Source organism: Pogoniulus pusillus, chromosome W (assembly GCF_015220805.1).
Source record: "Pogoniulus pusillus isolate bPogPus1 chromosome W, bPogPus1.pri, whole genome shotgun sequence".
NCBI classification, from domain to species: domain Eukaryota; kingdom Metazoa; phylum Chordata; class Aves; order Piciformes; family Lybiidae; genus Pogoniulus; species Pogoniulus pusillus.
Window position 1 is genome coordinate 4,048,231 of NC_087308.1, and position 20,692 is coordinate 4,068,922.

The 20,692-nt window shown below is 46.8% G+C and overlaps 2 protein-coding genes across 2 annotated transcripts in view; one reads left to right on the plus strand and one right to left on the minus strand.

The window, feature by feature from the left end:
- The window catches only part of LOC135192886 (uncharacterized), a 184,900-nt gene that overhangs the window by 143,689 nt on the left and 20,519 nt on the right, over positions 1 to 20,692 (plus strand). The window lies entirely within an intron of this gene.
- Positions 162 to 1,482, minus strand: LOC135192848 (uncharacterized). The gene is given in 1 exon segment (XM_064176231.1): positions 162 to 1,482. A coding segment is annotated over 1 exon segment (1,056 nt). The 5' UTR covers positions 1,439 to 1,482; the 3' UTR covers positions 162 to 382.

Here is a 20,692-nt window from a genome sequence, read left to right on the forward strand (position 1 = left end):
CCAGGTGCTCCACCGGCGTATGCCAATAGGTAGCCATTATAATGGAATGTTATGATAAGAAATTGTCTTGTGAATGTATAGGTTAATGCTTATTTCTTCTGTGCTGATTCTGAGGATTCTGTGGTACCATATTGAAGTGGAACAAGCCAGGGTCCAATCAATATGATTGATAAAGCAAGTTCAACTTTATTGAGTTACAGCACGGTTTATATAGAGCAAGCAGAGAGCAAGCAGGCGTATTCTATGCTAATTATCAAGCTATGGACATGCTAATTGGGTGCTTAGCGCATTTTTTAGTCCACCCCTAGTACGCCCCTATATCCTGTTTTTGGTTAGTAGTTCCTTATTCTTGTGTGCTTTGTTCTGCTTTTCTAAGTTAACTTTAGATGAAGGTCGCTGTGTCCTTGTCCTTGATTGGTGCTTCAGCGGTGAGGGTGATCTTGCAACTTTCTTCAGATATTTCAAACAAGTCCAGTAAATTTCCATGGCCTGCTTCATGCAGCCATCCTTCCACAATTCCCCCTTTTTTCTCTTGTATAGGAAGTGCTTGAGACCGCGTAGTTGCTTTCATAACACATGCAATTATTAATCTTACAACAATTATTATTATAATCAAAATAATTAGCAATCAACAGCCTTCCATTAATAACTGCTTCATCCACCCTGTTATTCCTAATCCTCTTAACCAGTCCCCTAGAGGGTCATCATTTTGCTTAATCTTTTGAGTATGTTCCCTTAACCATTTTAGTTCCCCATGTATAGATTGGCTATGATCCGAAAGGTTAAAACAACACATGCCTTCAAACTGTTCACATCCATGACCTTGAGCTAGTAAAAGAAAATCAATAGCAGCTCTATTCTGTAACAGCGCATGCCTAAGGCTATTTTGATCCATTAGTAATTGCTCTAAAACATTAGTAGTAACATTAGCTTGCTTTACTGACCAGCATGCCAATCTTGCTATTAGTCTTGAATTGTGGCCTATAGTAATCCATGGTGTTAGTAAGGTAGAAAAAATATTAGCTGTGGAGGACCATAAGTCCACCTCATCATTGCAGTCTGGGTCTAATCTAGTCCATGTCTTGTTGAATACCTCCGCCCCATAACGGGGATGCCTGTCTTGCCACTCATAGTCCGAAGTAGGACTTGTCTTAAGATATACATCCACCCCCGCTTTATCGGATCCAAAGTACACACATGTCTGTGTCTCGTTAGGATTGATTGCTTTGGAACCCAACAGTTCTAATTCCTGTGGATCCCAGGGTAAGGTAACATGCAAACCCCCTATTAATTTTGCTGTACATTGAGATATAGTGTCAGCTTGCTCACATTTTCCATGGGAGTTACTTTTAAAATCGTCTATCTGTAAATCAGGTATTCCAATTAAACAAGTTTTAAAGGGATCTGTCGCCGATTGTAGACTTAGACAAAAATCCATATTTCCTGTCTCATTTGCCCATGTTACCCATAGATTAGTACGCTCATCAATTTTCTGACGGATCGGGCTTGTCAGCTGCAGGAGATTCAACAGGCTCAGGAGTATTAGCAGGTTTGGTCCATTGGCTCGGGATCCACTGTGGCCCTGTAGGGGTAATCACAGAGATATATCCCCTTCCCATATATTGTACCTTCACAGGTCCCATCCATTCACCTGTTTTTAGGTCTCGATATTTCACCCACATTTCTGTTTTTTCTAATTGTTTCTTCCCTTCTCTATGTCTGATCGCTGCAGGCTCTTCTGCAGATCCAAAAATGCAAAGGTAGTTCAAAACAAACAAAGCCTTAGCTAATCTTTCTTGTATATCCTGAATTTCCCGGTATTTTTCAAGATACATCTTAAGAGTGTAATTGGCTCTTTCTACAATTGCTTGCCCTGTTGGGTTATGGGGAATCCCAGTTCTATGCTCAATGCTCCAAGATTGAAGAAAGCGTCTTAGTTTCTCGCTGGTGTAACCAGGGCCATTGTCTGTTTTAATGGTTTTAGGGACCCCCATTACTGCAAAACAGACTGTCAAATGTCTGATCACATGGAGAGCCTTTTCTCCTGCCTGGGCAGTGGCCCAGATCATCATGCTACTAGTGTCAATCGTAACATGTACATATTTCAATCTGCCAAAGGCTGATACATGGGTTACATCCATTTGCCACAGATCTCTAGGGTGTTCCCCCCTGGGATTTACGCCGATTCCTAGCGAGGACCCATGGTGACTACAAGTAGGGCATGAGCGGACAATCCCTTTAGCTTCTTCTACAGTAATGTTAAATTGGCTTCTGAGTCCCTTAGCATTTTGATGAAACTGTGAATGTGATTCTCTGGCTTTTACAAATTCACTTAGGGGGGCCTCGACCACTGTGGTTACTAGGTCATCAGCCCTTTTATTCCCCTCTCCGAGCCCAATGTCCCATTTGTGGCTTCTTATGTGAATAACACAATATGGTTGAGTTCTTTGTTTCACTGCACTGTACAATTGTCTTATAAGTTCATTTAATCGTGCCTTCTTCAGAACTCGCAAGCCAGCTTCTTCTATTCTACTGAGGATCCCTGCTACATACATAGAGTCAGTAACTATATTAATAGGTTCTATTAGCCATTTACTCATGGCCCACACCACGGCTGATAGTTCTAAAGTTTGTAGGGAATCTGTTGGAAGTGACGGTAAAACATGATGTCGCCATTGTCCCTTTTCCTGCCAAGTGGCCGCAGCTGTTCGTGATCTTCCTCCTGCATCTGTAAAAACAGTTATGGCATCATGCAGTGGTTTCTCAGATAACTTTGGTTTTTCCATCCACTCTATCTGAGACAGCCATTTCAGTACATTATTTTTTACAGAGTCAGTTTTCAGGGTGGCTGATTCTTCTAATAAACTAAGTTGTAAATCTTCCGATTTTGTTATCCACCACTCCAAATCCTCTTTCCTTATTGGCAGGTAAATGCAACCTGGTTTTTCTCCTGCTATTTGTAAGATTCTTTGACGGCCTTTTCTAATCAACAGTGCCAATGTTTTTTCTTGAGTTTGGACCATCGTTTTTGGTTGTATATGGGGAAATAACCACTCCAGGACAACCGTCTGTTGACTCCCCCTTTTTTCTCTGTCTTGGGTTAGGGCTCCCATCAGGTGCTGTCGTTCTTTTAGGATGGTGATGTCAATGGCCTTTTCAGGATTGTACCGATGCACTGCGGCTGTAGCAGTCTTTTCTAGGATTTCCTCTAAATGCTTTCTTAATGCTGGTTGCACTTCAACAGGTGCAGCTGGATTAGTTCCTTTGAGCAGGGGTCTTAATGGCTCTATGTCCGCATTCGTTATCCCTGCAATGGGCCGTAGCCATTGTATGTTTCCTAGGAGTTTTTTGGCATCGTTGACATTTTTAATATCTGGGATAGCAAGCATTTTTTGAGCAGTAATTTGAGAGTCTGTTATGTTCCATCCCAGGTACTTCCATGGAGCATGTTTCTGAATTTTTTCTTCTGAAATTTGGAGGCCTTTGGTCTTTAAAGAATCAGCAATCTCTTTGAGCTGTTCTTCTTGGAAAGGTGATTGTTGACAAAAAAGAATATCGTCCATGTAATTATAAATGATCACGTTAGTCCATTTTTCTCTAAGAGGTTCTAGGGCTTGGTCCACAAAAATTTGATAAAGAGTAGGACTATTCTTCATGCCTTGTGGGAGCACCGTCCATTCATATCTCTGGTCCGGCGCCTGTCTGTTAAGGGAGGGTAGTGTGAAAGCAAAACGGATGGTGTCCTGCGGATGTAATTCTATAGTGAAAAAACAGTCCTTTAGATCTATAACTAATAAATTCCAATGTTCAGGCAACATAGCAGGGTTCGGCAGGCCGGGCTGGGTCGCTCCCATCGCTTGCATTTGATCATTAATTGCTCGTAGATCGTGTAATAGACGATATTTCCCTGATGACTTTTTTACAACAAAAATTGGAGTGTTCCAGGGGCTAAGAGAAGGTTTTAAATGTCCAAGCTCTAATTGTTCTTTTACCAGATTCTGGGCTGCTTGCAGACTTTCCTTTTTCAGCGGCCACTGGTCGATCCAGACTGGTTCATTTGATAACCACGTTAACTGGATCGGGAAAGTCCAAGAGCCAGTGACCGCCACTAGAAACCCTCTTGGTTCATAGTGATGGTGGCACCTATTTGGCTTAGCACATCCCTTCCAATAAGCATGGATACATTTGATGGTAGAGGCATCGCTGTTACCACCTGTGTAAGTTGGTGGTTGTCAATTAAAACTTGTACCGGATGGGCACTGTGGCTGGTTTGAACTGAGCCTCCAACTCCCTCGACTTGATGTTGTTTTTTCAGCAATGGCCAATTACTAGGCCAATTAGAAAGGTTGCAAATAGTTATATCATCCCCTGTGTCCAAGAGTGCTTTCCATTCCTTTCGTTCCCCCTGACATACAACAGTCACTTTTAATTCTGGTCGGGAGACCATGTTCATGGTTAACATGGCTTGATTGCCTGTAGACCCGAAACCACCTTTTCCTCTTTCTATTAAGGAATTCTGTAGTCCCTCAGTCATTTGAGGCAGCGGTACCACTTGAGCAATTACTGATCCTTGTGGAATATGGATTGGTGGAAAATTTGTATGTAGCATGATTTTAATTTCTCCCTCCGAGTCTGCATCAATAATACCAGGCAAAACAAAGAGTCCTTTTATCGCCGTTGATGATCGTCCTAATATCAGAGCTCCACATGGTTGATCATTGATTTTGCAGGGACCAAAGATTCCTGTAGGAATTGCCACAGGATTGGTATTCACTAATGTACAGTCTATTGCTGTTGCCAAGTCCAAGCCGAGGCTCCCGCTGGTGGCTGGTTGGAGATCGCTGATCCGTTGCTTGGGGAGAAAGGGTTGTGAGGGCTGTATTGCGCTGGAGCCGCTATTTGTTTCGTAGCGCCGGGCTGGCTGGCGCTCCTCATCCCGTTTCCCGAATGTCTGCAGGCTTTCTGAGAATGATTGTCCTTCTGGCAAGCAGGACACCACACCGCTCCCTGTTGACACTGTCTTCTCATGTGCCCTTTTTCTCCACAGCGAAAACAGGTAGCAGCATTCCCTCCCCTATTCTTTCCCTGTTCCCTGAGGGGGGCTAATGCTGCCGCTAAAGCTTGTTGCTGAGCCTGCAGTACATTCTCCTGAGCTTTAAGAATTTTTTCTCCTAGCCTGTCCATTGCTTCTGTCAGGAATGCCTGTTCTCCTGTTGGCACCCTGCTCATTCTCTCCAACATATTCTCAAGTGTGCTGTTTATTGGTAATTGGGACAATATTGCCCTGGTTTTTGGGTTACAATTGTCCAGAGCACACTGCCTCATTAAGGGTGCTTTCATTCGGTCTTCTATTTCTACATTTTCAAAAGCTGCTGCAAGTCTGTCTATGAATTCAGAAAAGGCTTCTCTTGGACCTTGTTTAATAGTTGTATAGGCGGGAGGTCCTGGCTCTATTTTTATCATACTCAGTGCCTCCTTAGCTGTTCTCATTGCTTCCTGTAAAATTTCTGCCCCGCATTCTGCCTGTGCAGCTATTGTAGAAAAATTTCCTGTTCCCATCAACTGATCAACCCTTACCCCATGAAGGGGGTTTCCCTGAGCCCTAGGCTGGTTCTGAGAATTAGTGGCTAATTGCTGCCACTGAGACTGCCATAACATCTGTTGAGATGGTGTCAAAATGAGGCGCATAATTCTCTTCACATCTTCAGGACAGAGAACATAACCCGAAAAAATGTAATCGAGAATCTGTTTTGTCGGTTCCCCTCGCGGTCCTGATTCCTTAGCCGTTTGTCTCAGGGTCTGCAGCATTTTCCAATTAAAAGGCTTATGTTCCCCTCTCTGCTGACCATCCGCCCCCGTTTCATAAAACACAGGGAAGGTCTGCACTATTTCTAGTGCTGCCTCACGATCCCCTGACGCAAAAGCCTCTTCCCCCAGTGCCTTCCAGTCTATAGTTTGTACTGACGCCTTTCCCCTCGGCTCCCCATCGACACCAGGTGGCAGCATTGGCCATTCTTGGGTCTCCACCTCCGGACTTCTCCAGGGGCTCGGAGCCCGTAAAGAGCGAGGGTCTCGCGGGAGCGGAAGAGCCGAAGGCTCCAAGACTGGTATTTCATCAGTGGGGAATGGAGGTGGTGGTCCTTTGTCGTCAGGTAGCGCAGGAGAGGGTAAAGTAGGATAATTAATACAGGAGGATTTAGCAGGGATTTTATCGGATTTAACAGGGATTTTGGTCCCTGGAGGCGGAGACCAATAGTCTGCTCCTGGTATAATTTTTCCAGCCTCAGGATCTAACTGGTTCTGGGCTTGTAGGGCGACATCCTTTTCCATTTGATATTTTTTCAAATCATTAGTAATGTCCCTCCATGGTTTCATAAGTTTTTTAGCAACCTTATCTTCATCTATTACTCTTTCCCATAAGTTGTTACCAATCTCCCTCCATCTTTTCCAGTCAAATACATGAGCCGGTTTCTCTATTACCCCTAAATTATATCCCAATGCTATCAAATCCTCTAGCCCCTTAACTGGCCCTACACTTCGCTTTTCTAAAAAGCGTTTTAATAAATCATGTGCTACCTGTTTTCTCCATGGTAGTCTTCACGTTGTGGGCACCTCACGCGGTTGCCGTAGAGGTCGAGCCGTCTCCCGCTTTTGCCCAGGAGCCTTTGCCTCGCCGGTGTCGGACGTCTTTAAGAGAGCTTGCCGAATCGCCGGTCCCAACTCCTCCGGATCCCGATGCCTTTTGCCGTCAGGTCCTGCTCCTCCGGATCCCGATGCGTTTTGCCGTCAGGTCCTGCGTGGTCCCTGTTCAGGGGGCCATTTGAAGTGGAACAAGCCAGGGTTCAATCAATATGATTGATAAAGCAAGTTCAACTTTATTGAGTTACAGCACGGTTTATATAGAGCAAGCAGAGAGCAAGCAGGCGTATTCTATGCTAATTATCAAGCTATGGACATGCTAATTGGGTGCTTAGCGCATTTTTTAGTCCACCCCTAGTACGCCCCTATATCCTGTTTTTGGTTAGTAGTTCCTTATTCTTGTGTGCTTTGTTCTGCTTTTCTAAGTTAACTTTAGATGAAGGTCGCTGTGTCCTTGTCCTTGATTGGTGCTTCAGCGGTGAGGGTGATCTTGCAACTTTCTTCAGATATTTCAAACAAGTCCAGTAAATTTCCATGGCCTGCTTCATGCAGCCATCCTTCCACACCATATTTCTTGAATTTGCTTTGCTTTTTCTTAAATTTCCTTCAGTTGATAGATTTTTTAGTTGATAGATAATATAGTTAAGGCTAAGAGTTTATAATATGACAATTGTAGGATTTTTTCAGTGCTGGGCCCCATCCTCTTTAACATCTTCATAGATGATCTGGATGAGGGCATGGAGTCAGTCATCAGCAAGTTTGCAGATGACACTAAGCTGGGGGCAGATGTGGCTGGGTTGGAGGGCAGAAGGGCTCTGCAGCGGGACCTTGACTGCCTGGACAGATGGGCAGAGTCCAGTGGGATGGCGTTCAATAGTTCCAAGTGCCGGGTGCTGCGCTTTGGCCACAACAACCCCATGCAGAGATACAGGCTGTGGTCAGAGTGGCTGGAGTGCAGCCAGACAGAGAGGGATCTGGGGGTGCTGATTGATACCCACCTGAACATGAGCCAGCAGTGTGCCCATGTGGCCAAGAGAGCCAGTGGCATCCTGGCCTGCATCAGGAATGGTGTGGTCAGCAGGAGCAGGGAGGTCATTCTGCCCCTGTACTCTGCACTGGTTAGACCACACCTTGAGTACTGTGTTCAGTTCTGGGCCCCCCAGTTTAGGAAGGACATTGAGATGCTCGAGCATGTCCAGAGAAGGGCGACGAGGCTGGTGAGAGGCCTTGAGCACAGGCCCTACGAGGAGAGGCTGAGGGAGCTGGGATTGTTTAGCCTGGAGAAGAGGAGGCTCAGGGGTGACCTTATTGTTGTCTACAACTACCTGAGGGGTGGTTGTGGCCAGGGGGAGGTTGCTCTCTTCTCTCAGGTGGCCAGCACCAGAATGAGAGGACACAGCCTCAAGCTACGTCAGGGGAAATTTAGGCTGGAGGTGAGGAGAAAGTTCTTCACTGAGAGAGTCATTGGCTACTGGAATGGGCTGCCCAGAGAGGTGGTGGAGTCACCGTCCCTGGGGCTGTTCAAGGCAAGATTGGACGTGGCACTTGGTGCCATGGTCTAGCCTTGAGAATTGTGGTAAAGGGTTGGACTTGATGATCTGTGAGGTCTTTTCCAACCTTGTTGATACTGTGATACTGTGATTTTAGGATATAGGGATATTTGTTGCGGAGGGGTATTCTGCTGCCTACACTGATTGTGGCGGAGGGGAGAAATTAATTGGTGCAAGATAATATTCTATAAAAATATATATTTATTAAACTCAATATTCTGAACTCTCGCCACCCCCAACCACTATATATTAATATTAAATGTATCTACACGGTCATGAAAGACATTCTAGGCTTAATATCCAACCATAACTTATTAATAACTAGCAAACAGTTCAAACTATAAACAGAGAGAGGAATTTTTCCCCGTGGCAAATACCGCTTGGGGTCTATATGCTACTTGCCCAGCAGGTGGGCTGAAAGCTCTTTCTGCTCTGTGGCAGGAGGCAATAGAAATTACAGAGGAATTAAAGCATTCACTTACAATTTTTATTAATTATCAATCACCCTCCGTGGCTACATCACAGCCTATTACTAGTGTCCAAACTTCAGGGGAGTCTGCCCGTGGACTTTGAGGCTGGAATCCTCTCGGCTTCGGGGAAAGGAGAATCTTCCTGGTTTCTGGGGAAATGACTGTCTCTGACCTTGTTCTCCTGGCGAAGGATGCAATCTCTGCCCTTGCCTCTTGGCTTCTTCTGGACGCTCCATCCAGAGACTGTTGGCAGGACCTCAGGTGCAGGAGTAGGATGTTGTGCTGTCTCAGCACGATGTAATGCTGGCTACATAGGCCAATAGCGTGCAGACAATCCAGGGTCTGCTTCCTGGTAACTCAGCGGCAGTGGCACGCTTACCAGGCAATGATGAGGCAGCGGGCATACAATTGGGTGCACGGCTGCTCGGGCGTCTGAGCTCCGTAGGTAAAGACAGGCAATACAGGATTGGGTCCTGATAACTCACCACAGTGGCGTGCAAGTGTGCACAGCTGGCTGGGAGTCTATGGGAGATTCTGTCTCCGTAATAACAGCAAAGCAATTAGGCATGCAGGTGAGTCTAAGCCTAATAATGAGTGAGTGAGTGAGCAAGCAAGGCAGCCTGTGCTAGCAAGTGAGCATGAGCAGGGGAGTCCAAGCACATTGTTTACCTGTGTACCTCCATTTATTGAATGTGGGCCGAGATTAATGGCCCCTTGGCCACTAGAATGACCAATCAGGTTTTGGCAGTCAGCCAAACAATACCATAATAGGCAAAAGCCACAGGCCTAGACTTTCCAAATATGGTGAACACACGGAAGCGAGCAGTCACTCATCTTCCGGCTCGGAGGCAGAAAGCACCGAGGGAGAGCGGAATGGCGATTCGAGCTCAGAGGAGGAGGAGATGGAAGCAAATAAAAATAAACATCAAGAGACTTCTAATAAAAATAAAAAAGGATTGTTAGGGAAACAACTGTCTGTCACAAACTGGAGAGAAGTGAACATGGTATGCGCCGAGTGGGTCCCACCCTCCAAGCTAGCTTACCTGGTCCAAGTGGCAGCGGGGGGGGAAATGACTTACTCTCTGATGAATCCCAAGGAGGTTCAGGCGATTGTTAAAGCGATCATGGAAGAAGGGTTTAACTCGCCCTTGGTGTCCACCCTCTTAGATAGTCTCGTTGGGAGTGATAATTTGATTCAATTTGACATCAGACAAGTTTGTAAAAGGATGCTTGATGGATCAGAGATGATTGGTTTTAGACAAGATTGGGAGGAGAACTGTACAAATAAAATAGCTGAAATAACAGGGGCAGACCACCCACTACATGGCTCCAAGTATACTACAGCTGATGGGCAAGAATCCAACTATGCCCTCCCCTCTGCTGCAAGCTGCAGGCATGGAGCCTCACAAAATCCTGACAACTACCCGTGCAGCCAGAGAGGCTCTCCGCACAACTTTTGCAGCTGTCACAAAACCACCACCATGGACCACAATAAAGCAAAGTGAAAATGAAAGTTTCAAAAAATTTGTGGATCGCCTGCAAGCTGCAATCGATTCCTCAGCCCTACCCGAAGAAGCAAGAAATCAAACAATGACAGAATGCATGCGCCAACAGTGTAATCCAGCAACCAGAGAGATACTGCGGACGCTGCAAAGAGGAGCAAACATTGCAGACACGATCAGGCACATCATGAAAGAAGAACAAGACCTTCCAATCCAAGAGGTTGTCTGCACTGCAATGGCTAAGATGCAAGAAACAGTGAATGCTATACATACCGCAGTAGCCAATACAATGGTGTGTATTAAATGTGGCCTGATGGGTCATCTAAAAGCAAATTGCACCCAAAAAGGGGAAACACCAGCAGCACCTCCCCCACGCACTAGCTACTTTAGAGGGATATGCTGGGTCTGTGGAAAGAAGGGACATTTTGCTAAAGACTGTAGATCAAGGAACTTGGGAAATGGGGGAGGGAGGGGGCACCTAGGCCACACCCAGCCGTCTCCCAATTGGAGTATGAGGTGGCCCAACTACACCTACCCAGAGTGGGACAAGACATATCTGTGGTGGTTTGGGTGTTCCCCACCCCCACACACTTTAGAAGCACCTAGCTAGACTCAGTCGGGCTCTGGGAATATAAATGAAGCTATTTATTTACAGCTAGCACAATATACAAGCAGATATTCACAATATATACAATTATATACAGAAATATACAAGGTAAAAGTAATACAGAAACACAACTCCCCTCCCAGAAACCTGAGTCCCCAAGAGGGGCTCTCAACCACCCCTGCACCTTCCCCCTGCCCCTCTCAACCTTACCCCAGTCCTAAGGAAGAAAAGAGGTTCAGCCAAGAGGTTAAGAAGCTGTGCTAGTTAGAAGCAAGCTGGAATGTTTTGGTAAAAGAACTAGATAACAGGCAGCGGAATGAAAAACATGGTGTCTCCTTCTCTCACAGTTACGCTGAGAACTCTGGGAAGAAGTAAACTTTCTCCATTTTGTCTTTCACTCTTGCTTTTGCCTTAGACTGAGACACATCATTCTAACATCACTGCTTTTTAACCCTGCTCCCTAACCTCTTGGCCGCACCTCTCTTCTTCCTGAGAACTGGGGTAAGGTTGAGAGGGCCGGGGGAGGTGTTGGGGTGGTTTGAGAGCCCCTCCTGGGGACTCAGGTTTCTGGGAGGGGAGTTGTGCTTTTGTATTGTTTATCCTTTTGTATATTTCTGTATATAATAGTATATAACTGTATATATTGTAAATGGCTGCTTGTAAATTCTGCTAGCTGTAAATAAATTGCTTCATCTATATTCCTGTCATGGAACGCAGTTTCGCGGCAGAGTTTATGGGGAAAATACGCGAGGTGTTGACTATTTTATCAGTGATTTATTGCAAAAAAAAATGCGAATTCCCTCTTCCCGAAACTACACCACCCTTGTGAATTCTTTTGATCGAGGTCAAAGTAACATTTCCGAAAATGGCAAATTAAAGAGTCTATGATGTTTAAAGAGAGTTCTTTGAGTCTCTGGTTTGAGTTAACAGTTCGTCAGCTACTCACAGTCTGTAGCTTGGTAGGGAGTCCCTTTCTCCCGGTGAGGGTCCAGGTATATGCAGGCTTTCCTGCCTCTGCGGCTCGGGGTATCTGCCCGAGGCGAGGCTAGATCGGCAAGCAGCTTGTTGTCCGAGGAAGGAGCGAGGGTGAGGTCCAGAAAGGCAAGGGCACAAGGGCCAAAAAGCCTCGATCCTGGCCTGTCCACCATTTTTATAATGTTCCAAAATAGGACTCGCCCACAACTCGGACCACTTTTACGTTGTTCACATACATTGGTAAAAAACAATAAGCAACTTATACAATTGGATAACATTACCTAAAACAATATAAAGACCCCTCCTCAGGCCAGCCCACCTGCAGGTGTTGGGCAGGCCTGAGAAAGTCGTTTCTACTAACCAAAACAATACCCTGTTGTCTGGAAAGCAAGGCCAAGTGAAAGGGAAACATGGCCAGTGTTTACCTTTCACTTACCCTAGGGAGAAATCTTCCCATGGGACTGAAAGATTGTTTTGGTTTTTTCGATGCTTCTGGCTTTTAATGTGAGGCACTAGAAACTACACAATATAGCAAAACTTAGAGAGCTTTTGCTACTCTCCATGACAATTCCCAGGGTCCATCTTAGTTAGCTGGGGCAAATACAAAGTGTGGGGGGGCGGGGTAACCCCCAAACCATCACAGAAGCAAAGGTGAGGTTAGGGAGCTGCAGCTCAGTCAGAAGCCAGCCAGAAAGTGAAGTCAAAATGGCGAGAGTGTTATCTAATGTTTTTTCTTTCTTCTCGTTCAGCAAGACTCTGAGGGAAGCAGACATCACCACTGTTTTCCTTTCACAGCCTATAACCTAGTTCTTTTCACCAAAACATTCCAGCCTGCTTCAAACTAGCACAATATCCCAGCCCACCTATCACATACCCGCTCAGCCAACAACCCAGCCAGATCTGCCCTCACACCAGAGGCAGCCAGAACCACAAACTGGGGGAGGGATCCCAGGGTGGCTGTTGGGAAGGGGTTTTGTTTAGGTTTAGGGGATTAAATGAGAGGCCGAATTTAAAAGGGTTTTAAATAATTTAATATTATATACAAAGAGAATTCCCCCCCCCCCCCAAACTTATATACAGTTAACCTACCCAAGTTCTTTGTATGTGGTTGTGCGATTACTTTACAGAATGTCTATTTACAGCAGGAATCAGGAATTTGGCAGAGGTTTGGAAAGGTTTTGTATAGAGAGTCTTGTGGCATAAAAGGTGTCACGGGTAAAGTCACTGAAAGTCTATTCTGCTCAAATCGAGATTGCTCAGTTACTCACTGGCTGGAGTCACAGTCTCGGTGGTCCCAAATATGCGTAGCAGAAAGCCACGTTGATGACCCTCGTGGGTCTGAATAGTTCAGTTCAGGTATTATTGAGGCGCGCTGTCTGAGGAGGCTCCACAGGCACGATCGGGCTGGGAACAACGGGCTGGAGCAACGGCTGGCTGGGAGCACCTTGGTTGGTTGTTCCCTGGGCCGGTGCGAAGTACCGTGGGGCTGGAAACCATGCAGCGGCGGTGGCCCCAGAGGCGGCAAAGAGGCTAGGAGAGGTGGGTGGAGGAGGGTGGCAGGAACACTGAATTGCCCTTTTTATGAGATATGGGCCCGAGATTGATGGTCCCTTGGCCACAATACTGTCCAATAAGCATCTGGCAGCAGGCCAAAACATGCCAAATAGGGTAGGGTCCACAGGTCCCGTACCCCCAAATATGGAGAGGGCTCAGGTGGACCCACACCCTAAGCGCGTGAGCTTACACAACGTGTTTACCTCAACCTTGCAGGCAGGGCAGGCCAGACTTGAAGGCAATAGTCTTATTGTGCTCCTTTGTCCACTTAATTTGTTTTCCCCTGGTTTAGATAGAAAAACACCCTTCGGGGGAAAACATGTCCGAGCAAGAATAGACTTGTAAACACGGCCATTTGGGCCTATGTGGCCCTCCACCACAGTGGCATTAGTAATAAAATGTAATAATCGACCAGTGGTCTGGGGAATTTGTTCTCTTCACAATACTCCGAACAGTGTTACCACCAATGTCCCTTTCCTAATCAATACAGGAGCAGATGTTACAGTCATCCCTGAAGCAAATTGGCCACCAGATTGGAAATTAGTAGAAGCCCCCATGGTAGGAGGAGTGGGGGGCGTATCGAACCTAGAAAGAGCGCGAGACTGATAGCAATAACACTTTACACTGAGACAGGGCCAGAGAAAAATATCACCCTGTTTCCATATGTCATATCTGGAACCCCACCTTTGCTGGGAAGAGATGCCCTAGTTCTGCTAAAGGCCAGAGTGACAAATTTACCATGAGGGCCACTGCCGCATTACCACTCCCACCAATCAGGCTAATGTGGAAATCTTCGGACACAGTGTGGATCGAGCAGTGGCCCCTATCAAAGCCTCGAATGGGTGCTCTTTTTGAATTAGTAGATCGCGAATTGCAACAAGGCCATATAGAGCCCTCTACCAGCCCATGGAACACCCCAGTTTTTGTAATACCAAAAAGGAGTGGTGAAGGATTTCACCTTCTGCATGACTTGCGTGAGGTAAATAAAAGAATTCAGCCTATGGGACCTGTCCAAACGATGCTGCCTATGAATTTGATGATTCCAAAAGAACAACCCTGTGCCATCCTCAACATCAAAGACTGTTTTTTCTCAATACCTTTGCATGAAGAAGACAAAGAGCGATTTGCCTTTTCAGTCGTGTTTCCGAACAGCCAGCATCCCAATATGCGCTTCCAATGGAAAGTACTGCCTCAAGGAATGATCAATTTGCCTACTATCTGCCAAATTACAGTGGATCGGGCATTGGCGCCAGTTCGTCAAGACAACCCAAACGTGACCATCATTCAGTACATGGACGATATCCTAGTCACCGCACCATCAGAGAATCAAGTAGACCAATTGGTGTCCACAATATCAGAAACCTTGAAATCAAATGGGTTCGAAATCACACTCTAAAATCAAAAAAGGACCACACATGAGTTCTTGGGAGTTGGAATCACAAAATCCTATGTGATCCCCTGTGGTGGAGGGTTGCACAGGCCTCAAATGACTATGTTTAGAAACCTATTCGTGCCCGGACATGTTGCCCCCCCCACCAAGGGTGTTGCCCTACCTATACTTGGGGTAAACAAGTTAAGGGGGACAATGGGACACAATAGCCTTGGTGTCTTCCAGTCTGGGTTGCCTCCTCGAAGGTTGAAGTAAACACGTTACATAAGCTCACGCGCCTAGGGTGGGGAATCCACCTGAGCCCTCTCCATATTTGGGGGTATCAGACCCTCGGACTTCACCTTATTTGGTATGTTTTGGCCTGTTGCCAAGCCCTCATTGGACAGAATTGTGGCCCAAGGACCATTAATCACAGGGTCAAAACTCATAAAAAGGGACAATACAGTGTCCCTGCTACCCCTCTCTCTCGCATCTCACTCCTTGCTCCTACCTTGCCACTCTCTACCACCCACCTGTTGCTCCTAGCCACTTCCAGCCGCTTTTGGGGACCACCGCCGCTGCATGACTCCAGCCCACGGCACCAGCCCAGGGAAACTGACCAAGGCGCTCCCAGCCAGCCGCCGCTCCAGCCGCCGTTCCCAGCTTGACTGTGCCCATGGAAGCTCCAGACAGCGTGCCCCAATAATCCCTGAGCTAGTCTATTCAAACCCACGATATTTGGGACCATCAAAACTGACTCCAGCCAGTGAGTAACTGAGAAAACTCGATCTAAGACAGAATAGACTCTCAATAATTTACCAGTGTCACTTTCATGCCACAGACTCTCTTCCTAAATCCTTTCAAACCTTTGCTAAATTCCCAATCTGCTGTACATAGACATTTGTCCCGGGTTAGGGCAGATCCCCCCCCCTGGGGAGAAATAAACTCACCACAACACAGACCCTTTTTTGAAAGTCAGGGAAAGATGAAATTGTATTTCTTATAGTATAACAATGTAAAGAGAGATAATAACTAGAGAAGGAAGAAAAAAAAACCCAATACAATAACCTTAAGGGAGATGGGGGAGTGGTCAAGCGGCGGCAAAGCAGCAGAAGCAGCAGTAGCCAAAACAGCAGCCAGGGATGATAGGCGAAGCTGAAGCAGCAGAAGCCAGCGGGAGAAGGGGGAGAACAAGCTGTGCTTCTAGACATTAAGCTCTTGATGCTCCAATGAAATTATATTAATTTATCTATTGTTGCCATTATGTGGCCTATCCCTGGAATGTTCATCTTTTCCCTATGTCTGAGCTAGAGGATCAGCTCAAACGGCCACAATCCACCCCTTTAATATAATTTCCCATTGCAGCATCAAGTCATTCTATGTAACTAGGAATAACATCAGTATTGTAGATGGTAATTTTCCAGGCTTCAAGCATCTTTCTTCAATTTTCAGTCATGCAACTTCCCATTTCTGTCTGTCTCAGGCGTTGGCTAGCTCAATGGTTTTCTAGAACAGTCAGATGTTTTCTTCAATGAGTGGAATAGAGCAGGACTCTTGGCACTCTCAGGGCTCATGCTCATGGATAGTGGGCTCTTCATGGCTTTTGGGCACCACAATCATCTGCAAAAGAACTCATAACAACATATCTACATTCTTCCTGCCAATGTCAGATTCTTCTGTGGCACATATTGTATTTCACCATTCTTCTGCATAACCCAATATGTATGACCAGGTCCTTCAGCAGAAACCACACCTTGGACAGGCGTAGCCTCCCCCGAAGAGGAGAATACCCAAACAGACTTGCCCAACAAATTCTTTTCACGAATGACAGGAACCCTGTCACCTTCTACCTTTTGTAAGACCTCTGAATGAGCTGGGCCAGCTCGGTTGGTGGAACCTCTACTATTCACTACCCAAGTGGTTTGGGCTAGATGTTTCTCCCAGTTCTTTAAGGTTCCTCCCCCCATTGCCTTTAAAGTTGTTTTTAGCAAGCCATTATAGTGTTCAATTTTGCCTGAGGCGGGTGCATAATAGGGGATGTGATAGATCCACTCAATGCTGTGCTCTTTGGCCCAAGATTTTACGAGATTGTTTTTAAAGTGGGTTGTGGGAAGCTTTCTCCTGCAGCGGAGCATGAAATGTAAACATCAGGCCCTGTGATGGGAAGTGTCCTTGGGTCTTACTGATTCCCAGGGGCCTAAGCTGGCAACTATGAGCAACCCACGCACAGCTGTCAGGGGGTGGAATCTGCCTTCCCCCGGGGCGGACGCAGCCCCAAGGGGGGCTGACCCTGGCCAGCCCCCCTGGGTGGTACTCACAGGTTGTTTACCACAGGTAACCTATCTCTGCCTTACACATAACTTGGGGCCAATCTGTACTGTCCACTTCTGCCAGCCCCAGGCTGGCTGGAAACACCTCCTCTGAGCACTATATAAGACACTGCACTACTCAATAAAGTTGTACTGATGTACTGATGCACAGATGCCTAGAAGCTGCTGTCTCGAGTCGTCAGTACCCCGATCTCACCTCTCGCCAGCCTCCGTACCCCGACAGTGGGTTCCATTATCTGATTCAATTCTTTCTGGAGTGCCATGTCGCCAGAGGATTTGTCTTTCCAAGTGTGCTAGTTTGAAGCAAGCTGGAATGTTTTGGTATAAGAAGTAGATAACAGGCAGTGAAATGAAAACAATTGATGTCAACTTCTCTCACAGTTGCGCTGAGAACTCTGGGAAGAAGAAAGACTTTTTCTCCATTTTGTCTCACTCTTGCTTTTGCCTTAGACCTGGTCACATCTCATTAACCCTGCTCCTACTAACCTTGCTCCCTAACCTCTTGGCTGCACCTCTGTCTTGGGTTCAAATGCAGGTTCCCAGAGACTCTTATAAATTTGGTAGACCCAATGACAATTTATAGAATTTATAGAGTTTATAGAGTGCCCTCCCCTCCTCCCCCTCCTTTCCCCAAAAGACAGGGAGAGAGATAAAGGTAGGGACACCCCAATAAATCAATCTCACTCGATTTGGAAGTTAAAAAGGAAAAGTTTAACAATAACTTAGAAAAAGGGATTGGAGGGAGGGGAGTTTACAAAGGATAATGAAGGGAAAACAACAAAATACAAACAGGGATGGATACAACCCGAGTAGTGCGATGGTGTCTCTGCCTCGTGGCTGGTATGCAGTATCAGTGTGTGTGTGATCATGAACGCAGGTAAAGGGGAAAAGGGAAGAGAGCGAGGAGCAGGAAGTGCTCCTCTTTTATACCGCAGGAAGTGGGGGGAGTGGGCTAACCATCACCTGGAGTGTGGCCCACCCCTGAGGAGGGGCCAAGACCCCTAGGGTCAGGTTCAGGGTCACTCCCCCAGGAGTGTTAACCCTATACATTCCACCCCTTGGTTAGACCACTTCCACCTTCCTAAGAACTGTCTTCTTCTCCAAAGATGGGAAAAAGGTGTCCATGGGTTAAGAGTTCTTAAAGTCCTTCTTGGTCCCCGGCTGTATCTCAAGGCGATGTGCTCCTCTGGTCCGGTGCAGGTTGCTGAGATGTGAGCAGGACAGGAACGGAAGAAAAGTCAGTGAAGCAGGAACAGTTCTTGTTGGAACTCAGGAAAAGAGTCTTTTCCCTCTGTGAAGAAAAACATCAGGAACAGTCTCTTCATGTCTGGCATCAGGGGAACAGGTGTGGATGAGATGGCTGTAGACATCCTCTGGAGGGAAATCAGGAACAGTCTCTCACTTCAGGGCATCAGTGACGAATCAGATGCAGGGTTCTGGTTGGACGCCGTGGTGTGATGCGATGCTGTAGGACTCTGGATAGCTGCTGCTGTGATGTAGGTTCTGTTGGACGCCGTGTAGTGGTGAGGGTATAACTACAAAAAAACAACTTGTAACCCCTTATGAACTATAATACAAGTATTGCACAACTATGATACAAGTATTGCACAACTATGATACAACTATTATACAACTATAATACAAGATAACCTGAAAGTATCTGGAACACATGGAATCAACTCTGAGATTTCAAAACCTTTTCAGCTAAAGAGAGATTTCTCTGAGGGACACACTCGATAACACCAGTTTCCATCATCACCCAGTATGTGTGACCAGGACCCTCTGCAGATACCACCCCTTTGATAGGTTTTCCCCCACCAGAGGCAGGAGCAACCCACACAGTCTTTCCCAGTAGATTCCTTTCACAGACTACAGGAACTCCATCTCCCTCAACTGTGGGCAGTAGGGCAGACTGAGCAGGACCAGCTCTGTTAACTGATCCCCTGCTGTTCACCAGCCAAGTGGCTTCTGCAAGGTGCTTCTCCCAGTTTCTGAGAGTTCCACCTCCCATAGCCTTCAGGGTGGTTTTCAGCAGACCATTGTGTCGCTCAATCTTTCCTGCAGCCTGTGGGTAGTATGGGATGTGATAAACCCATTCTATCCCATGCTCTTTTGCCCAGTTGCTTACAAGGTGGTTCTTGAAATGGGTCCCATTGTCTGACTCAATTCTCTCTGGGGTACCGTGTCTCCACAGGATGTGGCTCTGCAGGCCCAGAATGGTGTTACGGGCAGTAGCATGAGGTACTGGGTAGGTTTCCAGCCACCCCGTGCTTCCCTCCACCATGGTTAACACATACTGCTTGCCACTACGAGACCGAGGCAGAGTGATGTAATCAATCTGCCAGGCCTCCCCATATCTGTACTTTGACCACCGTCCCCCGTACCACAAAGGCTTCATGCGCTTAGCTTGCTTTATGGTGGCACAGATGTCACATTCATGGATAACCTGAGTTATGGCCTCCATGGATATGTCCACGGATCTGTCTCGGGCCCATTGGTATGTGGCATCTCTTCCTTGGTGACCAGAAGAGTCATGTGCCCACCGAGCTAAGAACAGTTCACCTTTGTGCTTCCAGTCCAGGTCAATCTGGCAGATGTGGGCAGCCTGGTCAGCTTGGTGGTTATGCTGCTGTTCTTCAGTGGCTCTGCTCTTTGGGATGTGAGCACTGATGTGTCGGATTTTAACTGGCAGTTTGTCCAGGCGTGCAGAAATGTCTTGCCAGAGATCAGCAGCCCAAATAGGCTTCCCTTTTCTCTGCCAATCATTTCTCTTCCACTCCTTCAGCCACCCCCATAAGGCATTTGCTACCATCCATGAGTCAGTGTAGATGTATAGCATTGGCCACTGCTCTCGTTCTGCAATGTCCAGGGCCAGCTGGATGGCTTTCACCTCAGCATACTGGCTGGATTCACCTTCTCCGTCCCTTGCCTCTGCAACCCTGCGTGTAGGGTTCCAGACGGCAGCCTTCCATCTTCGCTTGCTGCCTACCAGGCGGCAGGATCCATCTGTGAAGAGAGCATATGCCTTTTCCTCCTCAGGGAGGTCACTGTATGGGGGGGCTTCCTCGGCACGGGTCACTGCCTTCTCTTCTGCTGGCTTTCCAAAGTCAGTGCCCTCTGGCCAGTTGGTGATGACCTCCACAATGCCTGGACGCTCGAGAGTCCCCATCCTAGCCCTCTGAGTTATCAGAGCCATCCACTTACTCCAAGTGGCATCTGTGGCATGGTGCGGAGTTGAACCCTTCCCTTTAAACATCCAAGTCAGGACTGGAAGCCTTGGAGCTAAAAGGAGTGGTGACTCCGTCCCAATCACCTCAGAGGCAGCTCTAACTCCCTCATAGGCAGCTAGGATTTCTTTCTCTGTGGGGGTATACTTGGTCTCTGAGCCTTTGTATGCCTTGCTCCAGAACCCGAGTGGGGGACCTCTTGTCTCATCAGGAGCTTTCTGCCATAGGCTCCAGCTAGGACCATTCTCACCGGCTGCTGTATAGAGAATGTTCTTAATCTCTGGGCCGGTTCGAACTGGTCCCAAGGCCATGGCATGGACCACCTCTCGTTTGATCTGGTCAAATGCCACCTGCTGCTCAGGTCCCCACCCAAAGTTATTCCTCTTTCTTGTTACGTCAAAGAGGGGTTTCACAATTTGACTGTACCCGGGAATGTGCATCTTCCAAAAGCCCACAAACCCCAGGAAGG